Source organism: Setaria italica, chromosome I, assembly GCF_000263155.2.
Source record: "Setaria italica strain Yugu1 chromosome I, Setaria_italica_v2.0, whole genome shotgun sequence".
Classification (NCBI taxonomy): Eukaryota; Viridiplantae; Streptophyta; class Magnoliopsida; order Poales; family Poaceae; genus Setaria; species Setaria italica.
In genome coordinates, this window is record NC_028450.1 from 2,284,302 (window position 1) to 2,303,428 (window position 19,127).

Below are 19,127 nucleotides of genomic sequence, written 5' to 3' on the forward strand. Positions count from 1 at the left end.
TGCTTTCACCAGCGTGCAAAAAGGAATTGAGACTAGTATAGCAGTATAGCACCAGCTCCACCATGATTCCTCCCACATTATTGGCTGCTTCAATTCTCCGGTCCTGTGGTTGCAACGTCAACAGAGGATCCTGCTTTCCTAAGCTGCGAAAGTGGATTGGATGCCAATAACAAGAATTCTGGCAACTCCCTGCTACCAATGCAATGTGTTTACAACATGAAATGAAACCGTTGGGTTGGATCCACCACGGCTCAGTCAGAATTCAGAAAGATCACACTAAAAAACATAGTATAACAATTCACCGCATCATCCATCTGGTCAGCAGATTAATAATTAAAAAGACGAGAAGAGAAGAGTAGCCCACTGCCTCTGCCACTTGCTCTGAACATGGTGGTTGGGCGTTCAGTGGCAACTTGCTCCATCTACCTCTGACTTCATCTCGGCCGCCGCCGGCGAGCTCCGGCTCCACTGCCCGGTCTGATCTACGTTGCCATACTTTGCTGTAGCAGACAGCAGTAGTGCAGTACACTGGTAATACCAGTCACCGCGCACAAACTTGTATTAAACTGAAGTATAGCTTAGCCGATTAGATTTCTTTTATGCAACTAACCCATATATATCATACCACCGATCGAGGAGGATATATGATGAAGCCGCAGGAAGCTGATCTGGCTTCAGGAGGGTTGGCGTACGTGCATGCTGAGAACAATGACCGGTGAAGTGTTCGATTATTAGGTGGCAAGTAGCAGTAGTTGGCAGTTTGGGGCTCAGTCACCTTAGCTTTGAGGTTCTGAACATTCATCAGAGACCGGTCAGCGCGTAAGTAAACGTCCATCAGCTCTATACACAGATCAACTCATGCTTTTTTGCTCATCAAGCATACTACTCTTAGTGCAGAACGCACTTAGGAGCAAGTTTAATTCTCTTCTTCTAGTGAAGCGGGTTGGTCGTTCCGCAAGCTTGGACCAGCATCTGTCCAGTGGAATGTCGTCATTATATTACCGCAATGGACCATCACTGATGTCAATCATGAGCTCACCACTTGTAAATCAAAGCATCTAAACAATGGTGCACGAACTAAAATACTCTCGATCACTCACCCCACGTCCCCACGTTTTAAAAAGAAAAGGTTAAAACATGTGGATTGTGCAGAATGAGTAATGTTTTTTTTAAAAAAAAAACAAAATGAGTAATAATATAATGCTTTGGCTCCATCCAGTTCATGTTGCTGTAGAATTGCTGTTCGCCGTCGTCAGTTGGTTAATTTTTAGCCTCGAAATTCCATCGGTACACTCCATCACCCGCGATGGTGAAGAATCATGTATCGAAATCGTAGCTGTAAGAATTAAGCAACAGTGAAAACGAAATGAAATGATAAAGTGGCCCCCACCAGCTCTTGGTCAGTACGGTTAGCTGTCCGGATCAGCATGTAGTACCATGGAGAGGGAAGGCAGGCCAGTGCGGGGCCCCACTTTTTTGCCGACGATAAGATTCACACGGCTCACAAACAGACAATAATCTAATGCATATATTCCTCCAATGAAAACAGATGAATGCACAGTCTGACGGTCTCTGAAGTGGAAAATTCTCTCTCGATAAAGACTGTGATCGACGTGCCACAAACTCATAATGCATGTTGTTGCAGTGTCATCTTCTTCTTCACTTTCTTTTTTATTACTAGTTGGCAATCAGCTTGTCACGGATGGATCGGCTTGTTACGATGGAAATCAGCCCGTGGTTTAAAACGGCCCAGCCCACTGCATACAAACTACAACATCTTCCAGCCCGGTGCCTCATACGTGAATTCGCCCAAATTTCTGTTGGTCCTCCTAATAAAGGAAAAAATTTAGCTTCTGGCTCCGCCTCTGCTGACATGGAAGTGGGACGCTCTGCGACCATGAAATGGGTAAAATAACTCATAAGTTAATCATTTTCCATGTGATGCGGCCAAAGTAACACGACTATGAAGACAACATGGATAGCATAACTGGTCATCTGAAGCAGCTACAGAAGTTGGAGCAACAAGTTTGCGCTGAATTGTCGTCCATTTTCTAATTTTCTGTGTAACAGACAACAAATTTACTAGATATACACATTGGAATTCTTCCCTAGTACTTTACATTATCTGGATACGAAAGGTTAACCAGGGTACACAGATGACAGATACAAATTCCGTCCAAGCTCCAGCCTGCCTGCCTATGCTACGATTGAATTTGAAGCATCCCCATCACCAATCAGTACACAGACTCGAAAACATTTCGTTTCGACGGGCAATATGCTACGATTGAATTTGAAGCATCCAAACCACCAAATCTTCGCCTATGTACAACTGCTGCATCGGACAAAAAAACTGCCGACGCCATGAACTTTAGTGGCTATTCTTGGCATTGCAGCTCACAGCTTCAGAGAAGAGGAACTCGAAGATGGTAAGCAGCCACTGTCCTTGCTGTCGTGGAGCAAGATTGAACAATCACTTGATGGTATCTGGGACCAATCTATTTGGCTGTTATTCAAGGAGTGGTGGGGTTGGGCGATATGTAAGTCTTCAATCAGATCGGCATCGTCAGGTGAGACCTCAATTGGGATCTGACCGCAAAGCATCTTCACAACTGAAGACATTCTTGGCCGCTGGGTTGGTAACGTGCTTGTACATAGGAGAGCTACGTTCAGCAGCCTCAGTGCCTGTTCTTGCGAGTAGTCAGAACCAAGACGCCGATCAACAACTTCAAGCAGCCTCCCTTGCTGCTTCAATCCTTCAGCCTGAGCGAGGTTAACGTAAAAGGAATAGTGAAGCAATTGTTTGAACAAAAAAAAACAGCCCAACTATCATTAAAAGCTACGCAAATTTAACAGTGGCTTTAGAGAAGACAGAGTTCTAAGTAACCTTGTCACGTAAAATGAAATTAAACTTTATTGTGTTAATTATGAAAACCATGTCCTGAAGGACAGAAAGACAGCAAAAGAAAATATTCATACCCAATCAAGAAGGTGCAGATATTCTTCATTTGACACGCTATTCGTATTGCTCATTCCACTAACAATTTCTAGTGTCACCACTCCATAACTGTAGATGTCCGCTTTACGTGTCAAGCAACCTCTTGTGGCATATTCAGGAGCCATATAACCACTGAAACCACGAAAACCACCACAATAGCATCAGGCATAGTGGGCATTAACTTAATGTGTCCACATAAAAATACCATTATACATAGGAAGCTTTATACAGTTGTACTAGCTCAAAGTATGGGACCCTTTTAGAAGGTTAAGCGATCGCTGCAATAGAAAAATTAAAGGATCAACAGCAACTAGACAAACAGCTTACACTGTTCCAGCGATCCGAGTGCTCACAGGACCAGAGTCATCATTCAGTTTAGCCAAGCCAAAATCTGATATTTTAGGCTGCAGCTTTTCATCAAGAAGAATATTTGATGGTTTAATATCTCTGTGGATTATTTTTAGTGTAGACTCTTCGTGGAGATAGACCAGACCTTTCGCAGTTCCAAGGCAGATGTTGTACCTTGTTGGCCAGTCTAATTTCAGCTTGTGTTCTGCACGACCTAAGAAATGTCTTATTATTAGAACGGGATGCGCTTGCTAGCTTTAGAGTGTTGTACTAATTAACTTGAGACAAATCCATTTCAGAGCAAGAATATACAATTTTAGAATACAAAAATTTATGAAGGCTTACCAAAAAGTGCACGACCAAGACTATTATTTTCCAAGAATTCATATATCAGAAGAAGCTGATCCCCATCAATACAACAACCAAAGAGCCTCACAAGGTTTGGATGCCTTAGAGTAAATATTATTCCTGTCTCATTTAAAAACTCACGATTTCCTTGGCTTGATTTCGAGGACAGCTTTTTTACTGCAATAGCAGTACCATCTGCTAGTGTACCCTGAAGACGAGAGGTTTACAGAGTGTTTTATAACTCTGTGAAATAATCGCATAGATATTTATCAAAGGAGAGGAAACAAAAAGATGGTGAACTAAAATGCTAGTTGCACAGCTACTAATGGTTTGATTTCCCTTGATAATTGCTTTGTAAATCTGTTTACCCGTATCTTGACCCTCTGAGTAAGTCGTGATGAGTTGCTTACCTTGAAGACTGTAAACAAATTATCCATCATTTTCTTTGGAAATAAAAAGGTTACCAACTGATGGTTTTCTAATTTCAGCAGAGCTAACAACCACCTCAATCATTAAGAAAAGATTATTACTTTCTGAGTGCTATCTTTCTAGATTACTATGTTGTGGTATTTGGCAACTCAAACAATTAGATGAGGAAGCAATTTATGTGAAAATGTATTAATAAATGAGGTGATGAAGTACATTATTTTCTCTTTGCCACCAGAAGGGAGAGGATCTTAAAGTTCTTTTTTTTTACCTTGTAAACAGGTCCAAAGCCACCCTCACCTATTTTATTTGCAGGATCAAAATGTTTTGTTGCATGCTCAATCTCTTTCAAGGTAAAGAAATACTGTGCCCGTGTTTGAAGCTCTGAAATAGTAGTTTTCCTTCCTTGGTTGCAGAATTGTCTACCTGTGATGACACATGACAGTAAAATATGAACGCTTCATGACAGCAATACAACAATGATTTGAATACCTCATTGGAAAACAAGATTTATTTTCGAAGCTTAGACTTGTGGCATAAACTAACTAATTGCACATTGCACATAGAAGTTACTTAGACACCCTAAAACGTGTCCTGTAAGTTGATAATTCTTGGCCATGACTTAAGTTTACAAGCCTGGCAAACCCAAAAGGTTGGAAAAACAACCCTTAAACTATGTTGAACATGAATCTTAGTTCATTATGTAACTGCATTTACCTCAAAAAAAATTATGTAAATGTGAAATCTTCCCTAATTCACGATCATAAACAAAATCATGTAGAACAATAAATTTTCTAAATATGAAAGGTTTTCATATCGCCGCAAATACTCATACCACAAAACATGAACAGAACAAACTAAACACCATTAGTGTCGTTAACTCTAAGACAAGAAAAATAATTATACATGGAGAGTTAAAACAGTAACTTTTATGTTATGCATAACAACAAACATTTTTCTGGTCTGAACAAACAGATCAGGATTGTTCAGACGAGGCCCAATGTTTTTCTGAGACCACAGAGAGCATTAGAGGTGACAAATGGATACTTTTTGTTCATTTTATTCAACTACTGTATTTGATGTGATTTGTACATGGCATAAATTCCCTGAAGGACTAACAAAGAAAATAGCACATATAAGCCACATTTTAGTTTTTCTCAAATCAATTGTTTTTTTTTTAAAAGTAACCACATATGCTAATACAGAAATTATAAACTGATAAGAAACATGCTGAACCAGTGACAGAAAATGAACCCACCATGCATGTTAATACAAAAATTATAAAATGACTTGGAACAGAAGCGTATAATTAAGAAGATGAACTCATTGTTACCTATAACATTCTTCCTTTTCCAGATTTTGAAATAGCAGGCTATAAGCAGGAGTATGACAGCCAAACATGGCACAGCTATTATGGCGATCACCACTCCAGTTGAGACTCCACGATGGTTCCTGCGAGCTGTACTGATACTGAATTAGCTAATTTCCAAGCGTATGAGAAAATAAGGTTGCAAAAACATTTTTAAAAAGATAGATCACGAAATTTGTGAAGAGAAAAGGTCATCTGGGGAGCGAACTACTCACTCTGAGTTACCGATATGGCTGAGATCAGTGGACCATACATGCCCCGATAAGGTATCGCTGTGCTACCTTTGCCTCCCCAATATAAGTGAATTTCCAGTGTATTCTCTGTAATGTTGGTTGCAAAATATTTGGTAATTGCACGACGGACACCACCAGCCTCATCTTGAATGTTAAAGTCCCCCAATACTTTAGCACCCTGAAAAAGTTGTTGCAAAGTTCAGTAAACAATCTATTAGAAAAAAAATAATCCTGTATAATGTATTCTGTGAACTTTTCAAGTACAATAGAAACAAAACTATTATAAAAAGTTTGAATAGAGGTTATTACAGCAGCAAGAAATAAACCTTATAAGACTTTTGATGTTTACAACTTTAGTATAGGGGTTCATTTTCTCAGTTGGATTGTAATGCAGCAACTGCTTTTAGATTGTAGAATGCTAATCCTTGATAAATTGCTTATATTCACATGAATCAACTGGTAACAGGCTGGAAACACCAACTGCTAGATATTACAGAAACTATACCTGGATGAAGACATCAAAAACACGCTTGCCGTTACTGGAATAAGTATGATCTTCTGTGAACACAATCTCAGCAAAATGAAGCTTTACCATATATTCACCATTATCCATGCAAAGGCCATAGTATTTCAGAGAGAGAGATGCGAGACGAGCTTCAGTGTATAGCTCAGGATGAGCCAGGGTTAATTCCGATGTGTTTCTAGCAATATAGTCAGCATTCTCGTTACCCACAAAATCACCTGTGCTACTGTATGCCCATTTCTTATCATTAGATAAAACAAAGGTTGATGTTCCAATTTGGGACGAGTCATCCTTGTAGGTAACCCCATCCACCGTAACACTTTTACCGCCACAATTGATGAACAGGGAGGAATCTGAATATATTTGAATGAAATATTCAACACTCTAAGATATTTAAAACTCAGTTCTCAGCATAGGGACTGCTATCCAATATTCTATAAATAAGTGAACTTACCGCGTGGTTTGCCCATGCAAGGAAGATTCTTTCTTAAACATGGCTGCAATCTGGTAAAAACATATAACCAAAAACCATTTTAGAATTTATTTTTTTTCATGGATATTTGATAATAGAAATTGTTCTGCATAGGGTCTTACGAATTGTCATTTGAAGATGAAAAGCTTGACACCATATTTCTGCAATTGCAACGTACAAGCCATGTGAGCACCATGGAAAACAAAGCTAATTGTATGTGAGGATCTTTGAAATGCACATACACATTTGCTTGCTGGCACTCAGATGGAGGGTTACCCGTGAAGTCATTATACGATATATCCCTGCACAACATTAATCAACTGTCATGGAAGAAGAAATAGATCAAGATGAAAGAGAAATTAAATGCTAGTGCAGGAACATATGGATGCAAATAGTCTGTCAATAGAGAAGTACTACGCTGTACGATACGCACATGTTTTTTTTATTGCTTGCCCTGTTTTTCAACATCCAATCAGGCAAATCTCCTGTCAGCATATTGCTAGTCAGGTACCTAATAATTTGCACGAATTGAAATGAGGTTCCATCAGAAAATTAAAGGTGAAACTCAGTGCAGGATACAAATCCAATTGTACAAAACACAAGCAAAAGTTGGAAATTAAAATAATAGTATTACAGAATGAATATCTCACAAATATTGTAGTGCTGTCATTCCTTGAAAATTTATTGGGATTTGACCGGTCAACTTGTTGAAGCTTATATCTCTGAAAATAGAAGACCATAATGATTAAGAATATGATCAAGGATTAATGGGACCATGTCCATTGTTATGAGAAAAATAATCTATAATGCACCCTGTAATACCCCGCAAAGACAAATATGAACTGGATAATAGACTATGGATGCATATCAGAATTACTGATGATAAAGGTACACACAGAAAAAAGAGGAGACAAGTGTTTAATAACATGGGAAAATATAGCAACATTAAGAGTGCCAAAGCTTTCTCCACCCGTATTTTACCTAAGAACAACTATTCCTTCCATCCAAACAGAGCTAAACATGCACCCCCATCTTTTTGTTATAATCACATTGATATTAAACATTACAAATGGAAAATTAAGTGAAATGATCAGGCAAAGATTACTTACAAGACTTTAAGGTACTGCATTAGTCCAAGGTAAGAAGGTATTTCACCATAGATGGAGCAATTTCTTAGGACCCTGTAAATCAAAGGGAATTCAGTATTCTAGTGGGAATGATTTCTGGTAAGATAGCAAAAATCTCAGAAACATGAACTCACAATTCTTTAAGGTGCAGCGCATTTTGTAAGGGAGGAAATTTCATGCTTGGTCCACTCAAATCAGTCACCCTCCTGATGATGCAAAACCTTCGGTCAATTACATTCCTATTTAAATACCAGATTCCCACTACAACATAAAACTACAAGTAGTTACAAAACAGAACGTAGAATGTTCATACAGTTCTGTCAAGTTCTTTAGCAAGGAAATTTCTTGAGGAATAGGTCCACTCATCAAGGTACCCTGCATGTCTCTGGAAAATGAAGAGAGGGATTAATATGCAAATGAGAATAAATGAAGAAAAAACTTTTTGATTCACTTGAAGGTCGAGAATGTTTTATATCAGAGAAGAACTAACATTCTGTTCACGCGCTGCCAATTCTTAATGAAGCTGGGTATTTTCCCTGAGATACTGGTCCCATCAATACGACTGCAATTATTCAAACGAAAAGTTAGAACTTGCTTGAGATGCAAGAACTTTACACGATTAATATGAATGGGACATACAAGTCTGTCATATTTGTCAGCCTGGAAAACGTTGGGGGCAACTCTCCTGTGATGTTATTTGCAGAAATGAAACTGTAAGAGAAAAATGAGTAGTGATTCAAGAAACTCTGTACAATGGTTAATGGTGAAGAAACAACAATTTATTTAAAGATCAACTCATGACATTTTGAATCAATAAAATTTAACAGCATGTCAAGGGAGAATCAATAAAATTTAACAGCATGTCAAGGGAAAAAGAGAGGATTACTTCATTTTGTTTATGCTAATTCCTTACAGTTCAGTTATGATAACTCACATAAACTATAATGGAACATTTACACATCATTGACGCTTTGATGCTACTAACATATGGCTACCTGACCAATCTCAAGCCATGCCAAGATTCAGAGTTGCTGAAGATTTTCTTAAAATGGGTAAAACAACTGCCAATTGAATTATAGTCATCTTGGTTGTAACAATAAACTTCCTCAGATAAAGATCAACAGATGGATTTTAGAATTTACAACAAAAGGAATCAGTACAAGAATTTTGACCGAGTGGAAACAAGAGCTTACAATCTCTCCAAGCTGATGATATTACCCAGCTCTGGTGGAATAGGGCCCTCAATCTGATTACTTTCTAGCACGCTGAGGAAATTTGTTATTAGGTTATCATAGTTAGCTCTTTGTATCTTCCAATTTTACCTCCAAAAAGTTGCAGGTACTTGCAATTGTAGTGCAGGCACAACTCACATAGATTTCAACATGGGCATGCGTCCAAGTTCCTTAGGTAGTCTTCCAGATATGCGATTTCCCTGCAGAGACCTGTAGAATGTACTAGAATGTTAATAAAGGACGCACATATACACGCATGCTTGTGAGTTGTGACAATATGGTGGGAGCAGCACAAGACATACAGATTAAAAACAGGTAGGCTTGCCCAGGATGCTGGAATTGGTCCTTGAATGAAGTTGCGTGGCAAGTCACTGCAAGGAGTGCAAACCAGTTTTTCCAGATGTACAGTGAATATCCTGAAACTCAGGTAGCTTGATGGACTTACAGATGTCGCAAATAAGTAAGATTCAAAACTTCTTCAGGTAGAACTCCACTGAGATTCTGACGCCTAAGCTGCCTGTCATGTGTATAAACAAAGGCGTGATGCGATAACATTCAAGTACAAAATGAATACAGTGGAACAGTTCTAATGGATTCAGGCGTGCCTAAGATGTCTTACAAGCTGATAACGTGACACTCCATGTGGTTCTTGAATGAACAATCACATGTCACATTGCTGATAAGAAATTTGGTGGGGGAATTGACCCAATTTCCTGATGCACTGCATGGATCCACGTTGAAGTCCCAGTCCGTCTTGTTAAGCTTGGTTGCTATTCCTTTGAGCGCTTCAACTGAAAAGGCAAAGGCAATTCAAATTTTGCCCAATGTAATTTGGTATATTGTTAAAAAAATGCAATTTGGTATGCACAAAACTTAGCTGGAAATTTACTTCCCTGGAAATCAAAATTTATAAATAAACGGTACCGGAGTAATAAGGCGAACATGAAGCATCCCCGGATCAAGAACATTGCAGGGTAGTCACAATTAGTTTATTCCACAGAACTTCTATGAAACATTCCAAGAACCAAATATTTAGAACGGCAGAGGAAAAGGAGAGGGCAGCTTTGGTCCATCTGCTTCGATATATGTCAAAGTATTCCTTGGTTTGATGCTATCAACCTCCAGGCACCTAATCTTTATCACTTATGAGCATGTGCCAGAGCACCAGCACTTAGATCTCAGCAATCTCGCAGTAGCAGAAAGGCCATATAATTGCCCTAGCGTAAATGCGCAAGCCTCTCGCTGTCGGTTGTCTTCGAGTGCCTGCTCCTTAATCAGGCAGCAACTGAGGCTGTTACAAATCTTGCAATGCATATATGGCAGTGCTTGTTGTGACCACTGTACTTAGAAGGCCATACCTTTTCACAACAACTCAACCCACCACCTTCGGTCCATTAGTCACTTTAGCTTTGCCAGCACCTGAACATCTCACAAGTCAGCAACAGTCATGACCGAGCACCACATGCAGAAGCCTAGGATGTGCAACATACCGTAGGTACCGGTGGTCACGGCAAAACCCCTTAGCACGCGTTGCCGACAAAACCAACAATCCGGCCAGCTCAGCACAGCGACGCAAACGGCCCGGATGCACCCTCCGCATTTGACCATTTCGTCAAACACTTGGCGTGCGCCACCCACTGGACCAGAGCAAGTTGGCCGCGAGCCGCCTGCCCGCAGGCCTGAGCATGCCTCATGGAGCGTAAGTTGGGATTCTTGGAGAAGAACGCGCCAGTCAAAGGTGAAAATTGGTCGAGAGGATTAGTTGATTGGATCGCCAGGCAAGTGGAGGGAACCGACCTAATGTTGAGGAAGAAAATTCGACGTGCGCAATGGATTAAAGGTGCTATCCTATCTGCGCTAATACGATAATACCCTAGTATAACATTGGATTTTTCAGTGGTGCCCGAGAGAACTAGCAAATTCACAGATGGCCCTCGCATCAAGCGAAACTGGATTGCGTTCTTGCCATGTAAGCAGGAACTTTAGATTGATTCTATATCAGAAAAGTAGTTGTTGGTACGTTTTTGACCCAAGTGCAATCATCAAAGAATGCATGAGTCTGGGGTGCATCAACCAAAATAGAACAAAGATGTGTGACAGATTCCGTATATGAGAGCTAATGTTGTTCATAAGCTTCAAGAATTTAGAGCAACTCCAAGAGTACTCTAAAAAATTCTTCTCCAAAACTATGTTTCGGGGGTTCTTCCAAAAAAAATTTCCCCCAAAAACATATCAATCAACAGCAAATCGCTAATAAATAGCCCCCAATATTTTAAAACAGACCACGTCATCATATTGGGCCCACCGAAAGGGACGCGCGAGCGTGCGGGAATCAGGATTAGGGGAGGAATAGCAACGCTAAAATATAGGCGGTGGTAGGCTGATTTTTAGCGTTGCTAAAAAAATTGGGGAAGGTTTGGGTGAACTGTTGGAGTTCGTTTTTTCTCTTTTTTCTAAAAAAGAGTATTAGAGTAAGATTAGCAGCCTCTTGGAGTCGCTCTTAAGCGGAAAAAAACTTCACCGTCAATTTTTTTTATCCGCACCTGTTATCTCAACCGACTATTTGAGGAGTAGTTTCAATTCCTCACTCTTGCAGAGTAGGAGATAGAAATTCCATTCAGGAGCTCAATCAGGAAGGAGCAGACTTGGATTTCCACGGAGCAAATTAAAACCACCAACCAAAACGTTTTGCTAAAAAAAACTAGCGTTGCTCTAAGAATTGAGTAGTGGTGCCCCCTCACCTTCTTGCTGCGGCAGCCGAGTAGCCTGCGCCCAGCACCGGCCGCCGATGCTGCAGCCGAGGCCCAGGAGCAGGAGGAAGAGGCGGCGGAGCAGAACCACAACGCCGCAGTGGTAGCCGCCTCCTCCCATCCCGCTAGCTTGGCGGGTAGGCGTGTGAGCTTCGTTTGTCTGCGCGTGAGCGAGAGCGACTCAGAATATCTCCTTCTTGCCTGGTTTTGTTCCCTGGCAGTCTGGCACAGCACCACGGAAGCAGCCGCCGCCTCGGGAATTGACCTGGGATCCTTTTGGTCACCGCCGTGGATGGATGGATCATGGATGGGCGCCCGCAAACTAGACTATGGTCACCGTCGGTGAGCCGACCAACCAAAACCTCCTGCACCTTTCAGTTTATTATTTTTTCCACTAAAAATAAAATTTTGTACCAAAAATTTTATCATTTTGTTCAGCATTACCTCTAGTGTTATTCCACCGAAATTCAAATTTATCCTGATAAAAAATCACCTTAAAAATAGTGAATTGCGGGCATTAAAAATAACATTTTCATAATTAAGGGTATGTTTGGTTTCGTGCATGAAACATGCCACGCCAAGAGTTTAGCGTGCAATGTGCCACCCTTTGTTAGGGTCAGCTTTTGTTCATATCAGGGGGTTTTGGCATGCTTCATTCGCATAATGATTTTGTGTCTAGACTTGAAAAAGTCTAGCAGGTAATCTGTCCATCAAACTTGCAACACAGCTAGAGTTATATTGTGGTTTGCTTGGAAAGTATACTAAACAGAGTCTAAACAATAAGATAAACCCATATTTCGAGTTGTTTCACCATTTTGCGAAAAGTTCTATAGACATATAATTATGCTTTTTAGGTACTTCTTATCGTAAATGACCTATGTTTAAAGACAAAGGGAGTATTAAACAATGTTATTGATGTCAGTTAGGTCCAATTATTTTATGAAATTTGTAATTACAATAGTAGGTTAGGTTGGAAAAATATGAGTACCTCCAATTTCGAACTTACCAATAGAAGGGTTTGGTTAAAAAGCAAAGTCCGTCTAGATTCTTTTGATGTCAGAGATGGTATGGAGCATGAGCGGATGTAGTTTTAATGGTCCATAATACATACTTCTACGTAGAATTTGAGCCGGTGAATATTTAACAAACTAAGACAAAAATCCATAGCTAACATAATATAAAATACTCATATTCACGATTCAGTATAGGTAGCAGCGGAAGCAGCAATATAAATAAATTTAAAACATAATTCACATGATAAAAAGCTTAGTTTGTGAATTGTATGCCGAGGACATTACGTGATGTTCGTGTCCGTCGCAACTCAAGTCACACACGGTCCCAGCCTGGCAGGATTCAGGTTACCGCCCGGTGCGGTTTTTAGCTTTCTGTGACATTGCCCTGACCCTGCTGGTCATCTCTATCTCGTGGAATTGAGAACACAGCCGCAGCGCAACCAGATCGTTTTGTGGCACGCGCACATGAGCTGATACAGATCGATATGCGCTTGGGGAAAAGAGACGAAGCAGAGAAGACGAGTGTGGCAGTGCCTACCCACTCTGACCTTTCTTTGACGCTTCTCTTCAGTCCACTGCTTATACCGGCCGTGTGCTGCAACTGCTTATACCGTCCACTGCTTCTTTCAGTGCCAACTTTGGCCGCCTACCTTGAATTGATCTCGTCGTCGACCGGATGTTATTACAGTGCTAGCCGCCCATGCCGCGACCAAAAATCTGACCGAGGATATGGCGAGGAAGCAACAGGGTGGTGAAATGGTAGGTACAGTAGCAAAGAAGCAGCTGGTTATTGATCTTTCAACATGCTTAGACTGGCACCGTACAATGGCTGCAAAGAAGAATGGCCACGACCGTAATGTGCCAGTGCCACACTGATGAGCAGAACAGAGAAATTAGCTCACGTGCAAAACTCGTAAACGAAACCATACTCAAGCAGAGTCCGAACGGGTGTGAAATAACCGAGTCTTGGTGCATGCAGCATGAAAAGGGAAGGAATGCAGGGGCCTACTTTGTCGATCAGGTTCAAGAATAGACAAGCAGATAAAACTTTGTCTTTTTTTTTGCGAAAGAGATAAAACTTTGTATTGACTAAAATATATCACTGAACAGAACAATGAAAGTACATGAGATGGGTACCAGATCGATTTTGCCAAAAGTAGGGCAGCGTGATTAACGTTGCACCACGGGCATTTACTTGTACAGCAATATACAGAGTTCTAACTTGTTTCAGAGGCTACGGGTCCTTTGATGAGGAAATCAATGGAATGTTTTCTAGTTCAATTTAATAAATTTTGCAGGAGATTGCTTTAATAACATGGAAATCTGCAAGAGACGAAGGTGGGCCCGTACGTTTTCTTCATTTGTGAAACCGATTTATCTTTCCTGCACACGCGTCCAATTCAGCTCGACATGATTCATTTTTCAGACAGAACAAATGCATGTTCAGAAAAAGGAGGGGGGGGGGGGGGTAGGAAAACAGAGGGAAAGAAAAGATGAAGCGCCGATGATGTTCGGAGTTTCTGAATCAACTAGAAATCACAGGGCGCGGCGTTGCCGCGCCATCTTCAAGCTGGCCAGTAGTAATTTTGTGTGGGGTCCAAAAGATTCAGAATTTGATGGAAAAGTAGCATGTAAGTCTTGTGGTGCGATGACTGATGCCACATATACATTTTGAAAGAAAAGATTGTGGCACAGAAAGATCATGTCATGCAAAATGTTCGTGCTAAGCTGAAGGCAAAGGCATATAAAAGATTCAAAGACTTGACATATGATCTGAGAACATAAGTGGCTGCAAAAGTTAATACGAGAAACAGACAAAAACACATGTAGGTGTTAGATTTCTCTGCATTAGCTTATTGATTGATAAAATCCCTTTCTGAAAATTGGTGCCTTCAGATATTTCATTTGGAGTCTACTCTTCTGCAGTGGTCCAAATTTGTGGGAGCGTCTGGAGTTAGAACCATAATGCCAGCAGATTTAGAAACATGTATAGCTGGGTTTTTTTTATCGAGTTTGGATCTTTCTCAAGAGTTTAATTTGTAATTTGAGTACATATAAACAAAGTTACTATTATATTTACGTGAAGTGAGTTTCAACAGTCAAGTAACTGCAATACATAAACATAAGCTCAAATACTAGAGCTATATACACGCTTGGTATTCTTTTATTTTTTTAAAAAGAAACTACCATTTGACAAGTTGTTTGTCAATTACTGTTATGCTATCACCCTTTTTGATTATTTGGTTGGGGTATAAAGTATTAAATGTCTACTACATATTACCAAGGCACACTGAACATTCGAGCCGTTGGGCATTTGAGTTGTATTATTCCTTAGTGCATCAAGAATTTGCAACTTGAAAGAAAATAGCTGAGGAACAACAGCTTTGATCATTTTATTTTTAACAGTAAGGGAAGAAGCATTTTATGTGCATGAAGCCTCAGCCTTCTCATCCCATGAGAACTGTAATGCCAGAACTCGGGAGTATTTGGAATTAGGACAATAATGCCCGAATTTAGGAGCATGTGCAGAACTTCCAGTAAGGTTCACCTGAAGCTCTCTCTTCTCCAGAACTTGAATCAATCAGAGATTCAACTTGAAGAATGGTTAGGCTTCTTTGAATCAAGCTTGAGGACATCACACAACTCTAAGCCGTAACCTGGAAGAAATGGGTAAAACAGTGGCCAGTATAAGTACTTTCAGCAATTTTTTTTCTATAATTTGTTTCAGCATTGGAATTATTAAGCTTAAATACGTTCTGATTGGTAATTTCAGATTGGAGAGTGGCACATGGTAAAAGCTATATGACATGATTTAGAATTTTAAGATCTATCAATTTTTCCTATGAACTTGGAAAATTATTTGGATGCTCCAGTGTTAACTTCGTCAACAACTAGCTAGCTTGATCACTGTTCATCTTCTCGACACAAGCGCATATTGCAGCAAAGAGAGGCTTGGCCAGTTGCCTAGTCCATCCTTCCCAGAGCAGCATACGGCAGTGCCTGCAAAGAAGAAAGCACCAAGCCAGCAGCTGCCATGGAGGCAATGCTAAGCAAAGAGCTCGAGAGTAAACTCCGTCTCTCAGACATTTGATCGAACGTTTGGTGAGCAGCAACTGTTAGAGACGGAGCAGAGAAGAATATGGAAGAGGAACTTATAGCCTGTAGTGGCCCCTTATCAGGTTCGGAACACCCACCGACCACCACATTGGTTGCAGCGGTGCTTGACGACATCGGTCCACATGCTGCGGAAGGGGAGAGGACAGAGGAGGTGGGTTCGACGACAGCATACAGCGTGGCTCCAACGAGTCGAGACCGCGCCGTCGGCGAGACAAGCCAGCACCGTAGCGCGGCGGAGGCCAAGGCGCAAGTGCGCTGCGCGGCCCGCCTTTTCTTCTACTCCTCCCATCATGCCCCCGCCGCATCACCTCTTTCCTGCTCGCAGCCACTGCTATGCGACTCGACGACGAGAAGAGGCTGCGAAATGGAGGGAGGGCGCACGGAATATCAGAAATGCGGTGGGATGCTGGAGGTCGTCCCACCGCTGGAGGGGGAGGAAGGGCCGGCCGGCCGGCGGCGGAGCCGTGCGCGCAGCGTGCTCACCTGCCTGCTCGCGAAACGTCGCGAGAGAGTGATTGAGCGGAGCCTCTAGACCGTCCGTCCGATGCGACCCAGCAGGAGATCCAACGGTCGAAGTTTGGAGGTGACGTGGCCCAATATTTTTGCCGAGCTTGGCTCAGGTTTCGAAGAAAGAGACTTGGGCCGTAGCGGCAAGCACACTGACTGAGGGTGTGTGTGGTGTGCATTTGGACGTTCGACTGGGCCTAAGGCATAGTGGGCCGGTGTTCCGTGCATGAGCTCATCCTAGCTAGAATGCGAAGCCAATACGAATTTTTGACAACTTCGAGCTGTTGATGTCAACCACCGTCGACGACTGTGATATCGACCATGATTATTTCGAAAGAAAGAAAAACGCCTCGAGAGTTGTCATACTCCGGTCAGACTGTATACAGGAGTACATACCCGATAGTCAGACTACAGTCATCACTCATCACGGTTTATTGGCAGTCGATCGAGCCCATCTCCAGGTAGTAGCCAAAGTAGGTATTGAGTACCTGTGACGTACACGCACGCGTACACTTGCAGTGCCCTTTCCCCCCTACTTTTGGCAAAGATTACATGATGATGACGAGATCTGGAAAGAGATAACAACAGTGCCTAGAAGTAGCTAAAAGTTAAAACCACAGATGCTATGCTACGGCTGGCTGATCGAGGGACGAGACAATTGGGGCCTGGCCGCCACGTACCCGGCCGCGATTGTGCGGCGCAGCCATCATCAGCATGCCGGCCGGGGGCACGTCGTTCTCGGGCACCAACGGTCGGGCGCGAGGTGTTGCCCGGCCTACTCCCTTTGGGTCTGTTCGTGACAGCCATATCTGCCGGATTCTGTGCTCATGGCCGCGGGAGCCCCGGGTCCCACTCGCTCCATCCGCTCGCGCTTGCGCCTACTTGGGCCATGTTTAGTTACTCCCAACTCCCAACTTTGACACTATGCAAAAAGAAGATTCCCCATCACATCAAACTTGCGGTACATGCATGGAGTACTAAATGTAGATGAAATTAAAAACTAATTGCACAGTTTTGTTGTACTTTGCGAGACGAATCTTTTGAGCCTAATTAGTCAATATTTGGACAATAATTCACAAATACAAACGAAACGCTACAGTGTGCTACAGTGCTGTAACAGTAATTTGGCACCTCCCAAATTCCCCAACTAAACACGACCTTGGTCACCCCTCCAGCCGCAAACTAAACCACTTGTTTTATTTAGTTGCTATACTACTTTACTTCTAAAAAGTGGTTGATTAAGCACGGTATCACCCCCGAGATGACGTGACACGACACCACGGATGTGGAAAGCTCAAAGTGCGCTCGCCCTTTCTTTAATTTCCTTGTTTGACAAGAAGTGATGATGCCGTCGTCGTTGCATATACACGTATTACGTGCAGGACACTCTCCTCCCCGTTCATCAATATACTAAGCCATCAACCAGTGCGTTACCATCGCAGGAGATGCTCACTGTGTTACCAACTTAGCGTCACTAGAATATCGTCAAGATTCATGAGGGAGCTCGCTAGCTACCCCTTCCGTTCCAAATTACTATTTGTTTTGACTTTTCTATGTACATAAATTTTGATATGTACGTAAATATACGTTATATCTAGAAACATAACAAAAAATTATGTATTTAAAAAATTAAAACGAATAGTAATTTAGGATGGAGGGAGTAGCTCCAAGCTCAAGCACGCTGCTCTCCCTCCTTGCACGGTTGCACCGTACCTAACAGGTTCATACCATGGACAAACTAAGATCCCGAGGCGAGTTCCCGCGAGAGATGAGATAACAACGGACTGAGGGACAACACGACGGACAACGTTGACGCTACGGTTCGGTCGAGATGATGGATTTGGTCGAGCTCGGCTTGGCCGCCACGTGCCCTGGTCCCTGGGTTCGTTGATGTAGCTAGGCACGCCGGGCCGAGGGCGGACACGTCGTTGTCGGCCACGGCGGCGAAAGCGGTTGGGCCGGGACAGGCGAGAGAATACAAAATTTAGTACTGGGGGCCAATCGGCGAGCCCAAAGTGTTGCCCCGGCCACGGCCGGATGACGATCGAGCACCGCGAACCACCCCGACTCCTTTTCCTGATCCACACTTCCTTTCCGGGATGATGATGCTCATGTCCTGGCTGGCTGGCTGGCTGCATGCAGCTCCTTTTTCTCCTGGCCCTGGCCCCTCCTTCGCCTGGAACCAAATGCATAAAAGAAGCGACCCACCAGGCAGGATGGAACCCCTCAGACACGGACAACCACAACCCCAGCACTCTCAAGGCAGCAAGCCGAGACGAAACGCCGGCCGGCCGCAACGGCAACAGCGTGGGAGGCCTGGAGGCCAGGGGGGATGGATTCCCCCAGGCAGTCACGCGCCGTCCGTTCCCCCGATATGATTTTTGGTATGATGGGCGGTGGGACGTACGCGCGCCGCTGTTGGAAGCCGTACCTGCTCCGCCGCGCGCTGCGCAAAGAGCAACAAACCAAGAGAGAGACGTGAGCTAGGTGCTCAGGTGGAGGTGGACGGACGTGCGCGCACGCACGGCCCACGGCACGGGACTGCCCGGGGAGGGAAGGTCACTAATAACTCACTGCTGCGGCCATGCACTCGTCGCCACGACGCGGATGCCCAGGGGCACGCGTGCCGCGCCACGGTAAGGTAGGCTCCGCCCTCCGCGGGGTGCG

At 42.8% G+C, this 19,127-nt stretch overlaps 1 protein-coding gene across 7 annotated transcripts; it reads right to left on the minus strand.

Annotated features, from left to right (window-relative positions):
- Window positions 1-1,964: 1,964 nt before the first annotated feature.
- Window positions 1,965-12,061, minus strand: LOC101768695 (probable LRR receptor-like serine/threonine-protein kinase At1g53440). Of its 7 annotated transcripts, XM_022826818.1 has the most exons (27): window positions 11,815-11,950; window positions 10,564-10,785; window positions 10,432-10,492; window positions 9,998-10,336; window positions 9,693-9,864; window positions 9,519-9,590; window positions 9,376-9,444; window positions 9,212-9,283; window positions 9,035-9,106; window positions 8,481-8,552; window positions 8,332-8,403; window positions 8,155-8,226; window positions 7,976-8,047; window positions 7,824-7,895; window positions 7,365-7,436; window positions 7,148-7,225; window positions 6,957-7,016; window positions 6,837-6,875; window positions 6,697-6,746; window positions 6,225-6,595; window positions 5,702-5,897; window positions 5,451-5,576; window positions 4,389-4,543; window positions 3,689-3,899; window positions 3,323-3,557; window positions 2,977-3,127; window positions 1,965-2,760 (listed from the first exon to the last, which is right to left on the minus strand). In XM_022826818.1, exons 5-27 carry the CDS (start codon window positions 9,713-9,715, stop codon window positions 2,395-2,397), a joined length of 2,778 nt encoding a protein of 925 aa, XP_022682553.1. In that variant the 5' UTR covers window positions 9,716-9,864; window positions 9,998-10,336; window positions 10,432-10,492; window positions 10,564-10,785; window positions 11,815-11,950; the 3' UTR covers window positions 1,965-2,394. The 7 variants fall into 7 exon arrangements, 5 of the variants coding, with proteins under 5 accessions (XP_022682553.1, XP_022682549.1, XP_022682552.1 ...); XM_022826814.1 differs by having other exon boundaries at window positions 9,693-10,336; XM_022826817.1 differs by having other exon boundaries at window positions 9,693-10,342.
- Between the last annotated feature and the right edge of the window lie 7,066 nt (window positions 12,062-19,127).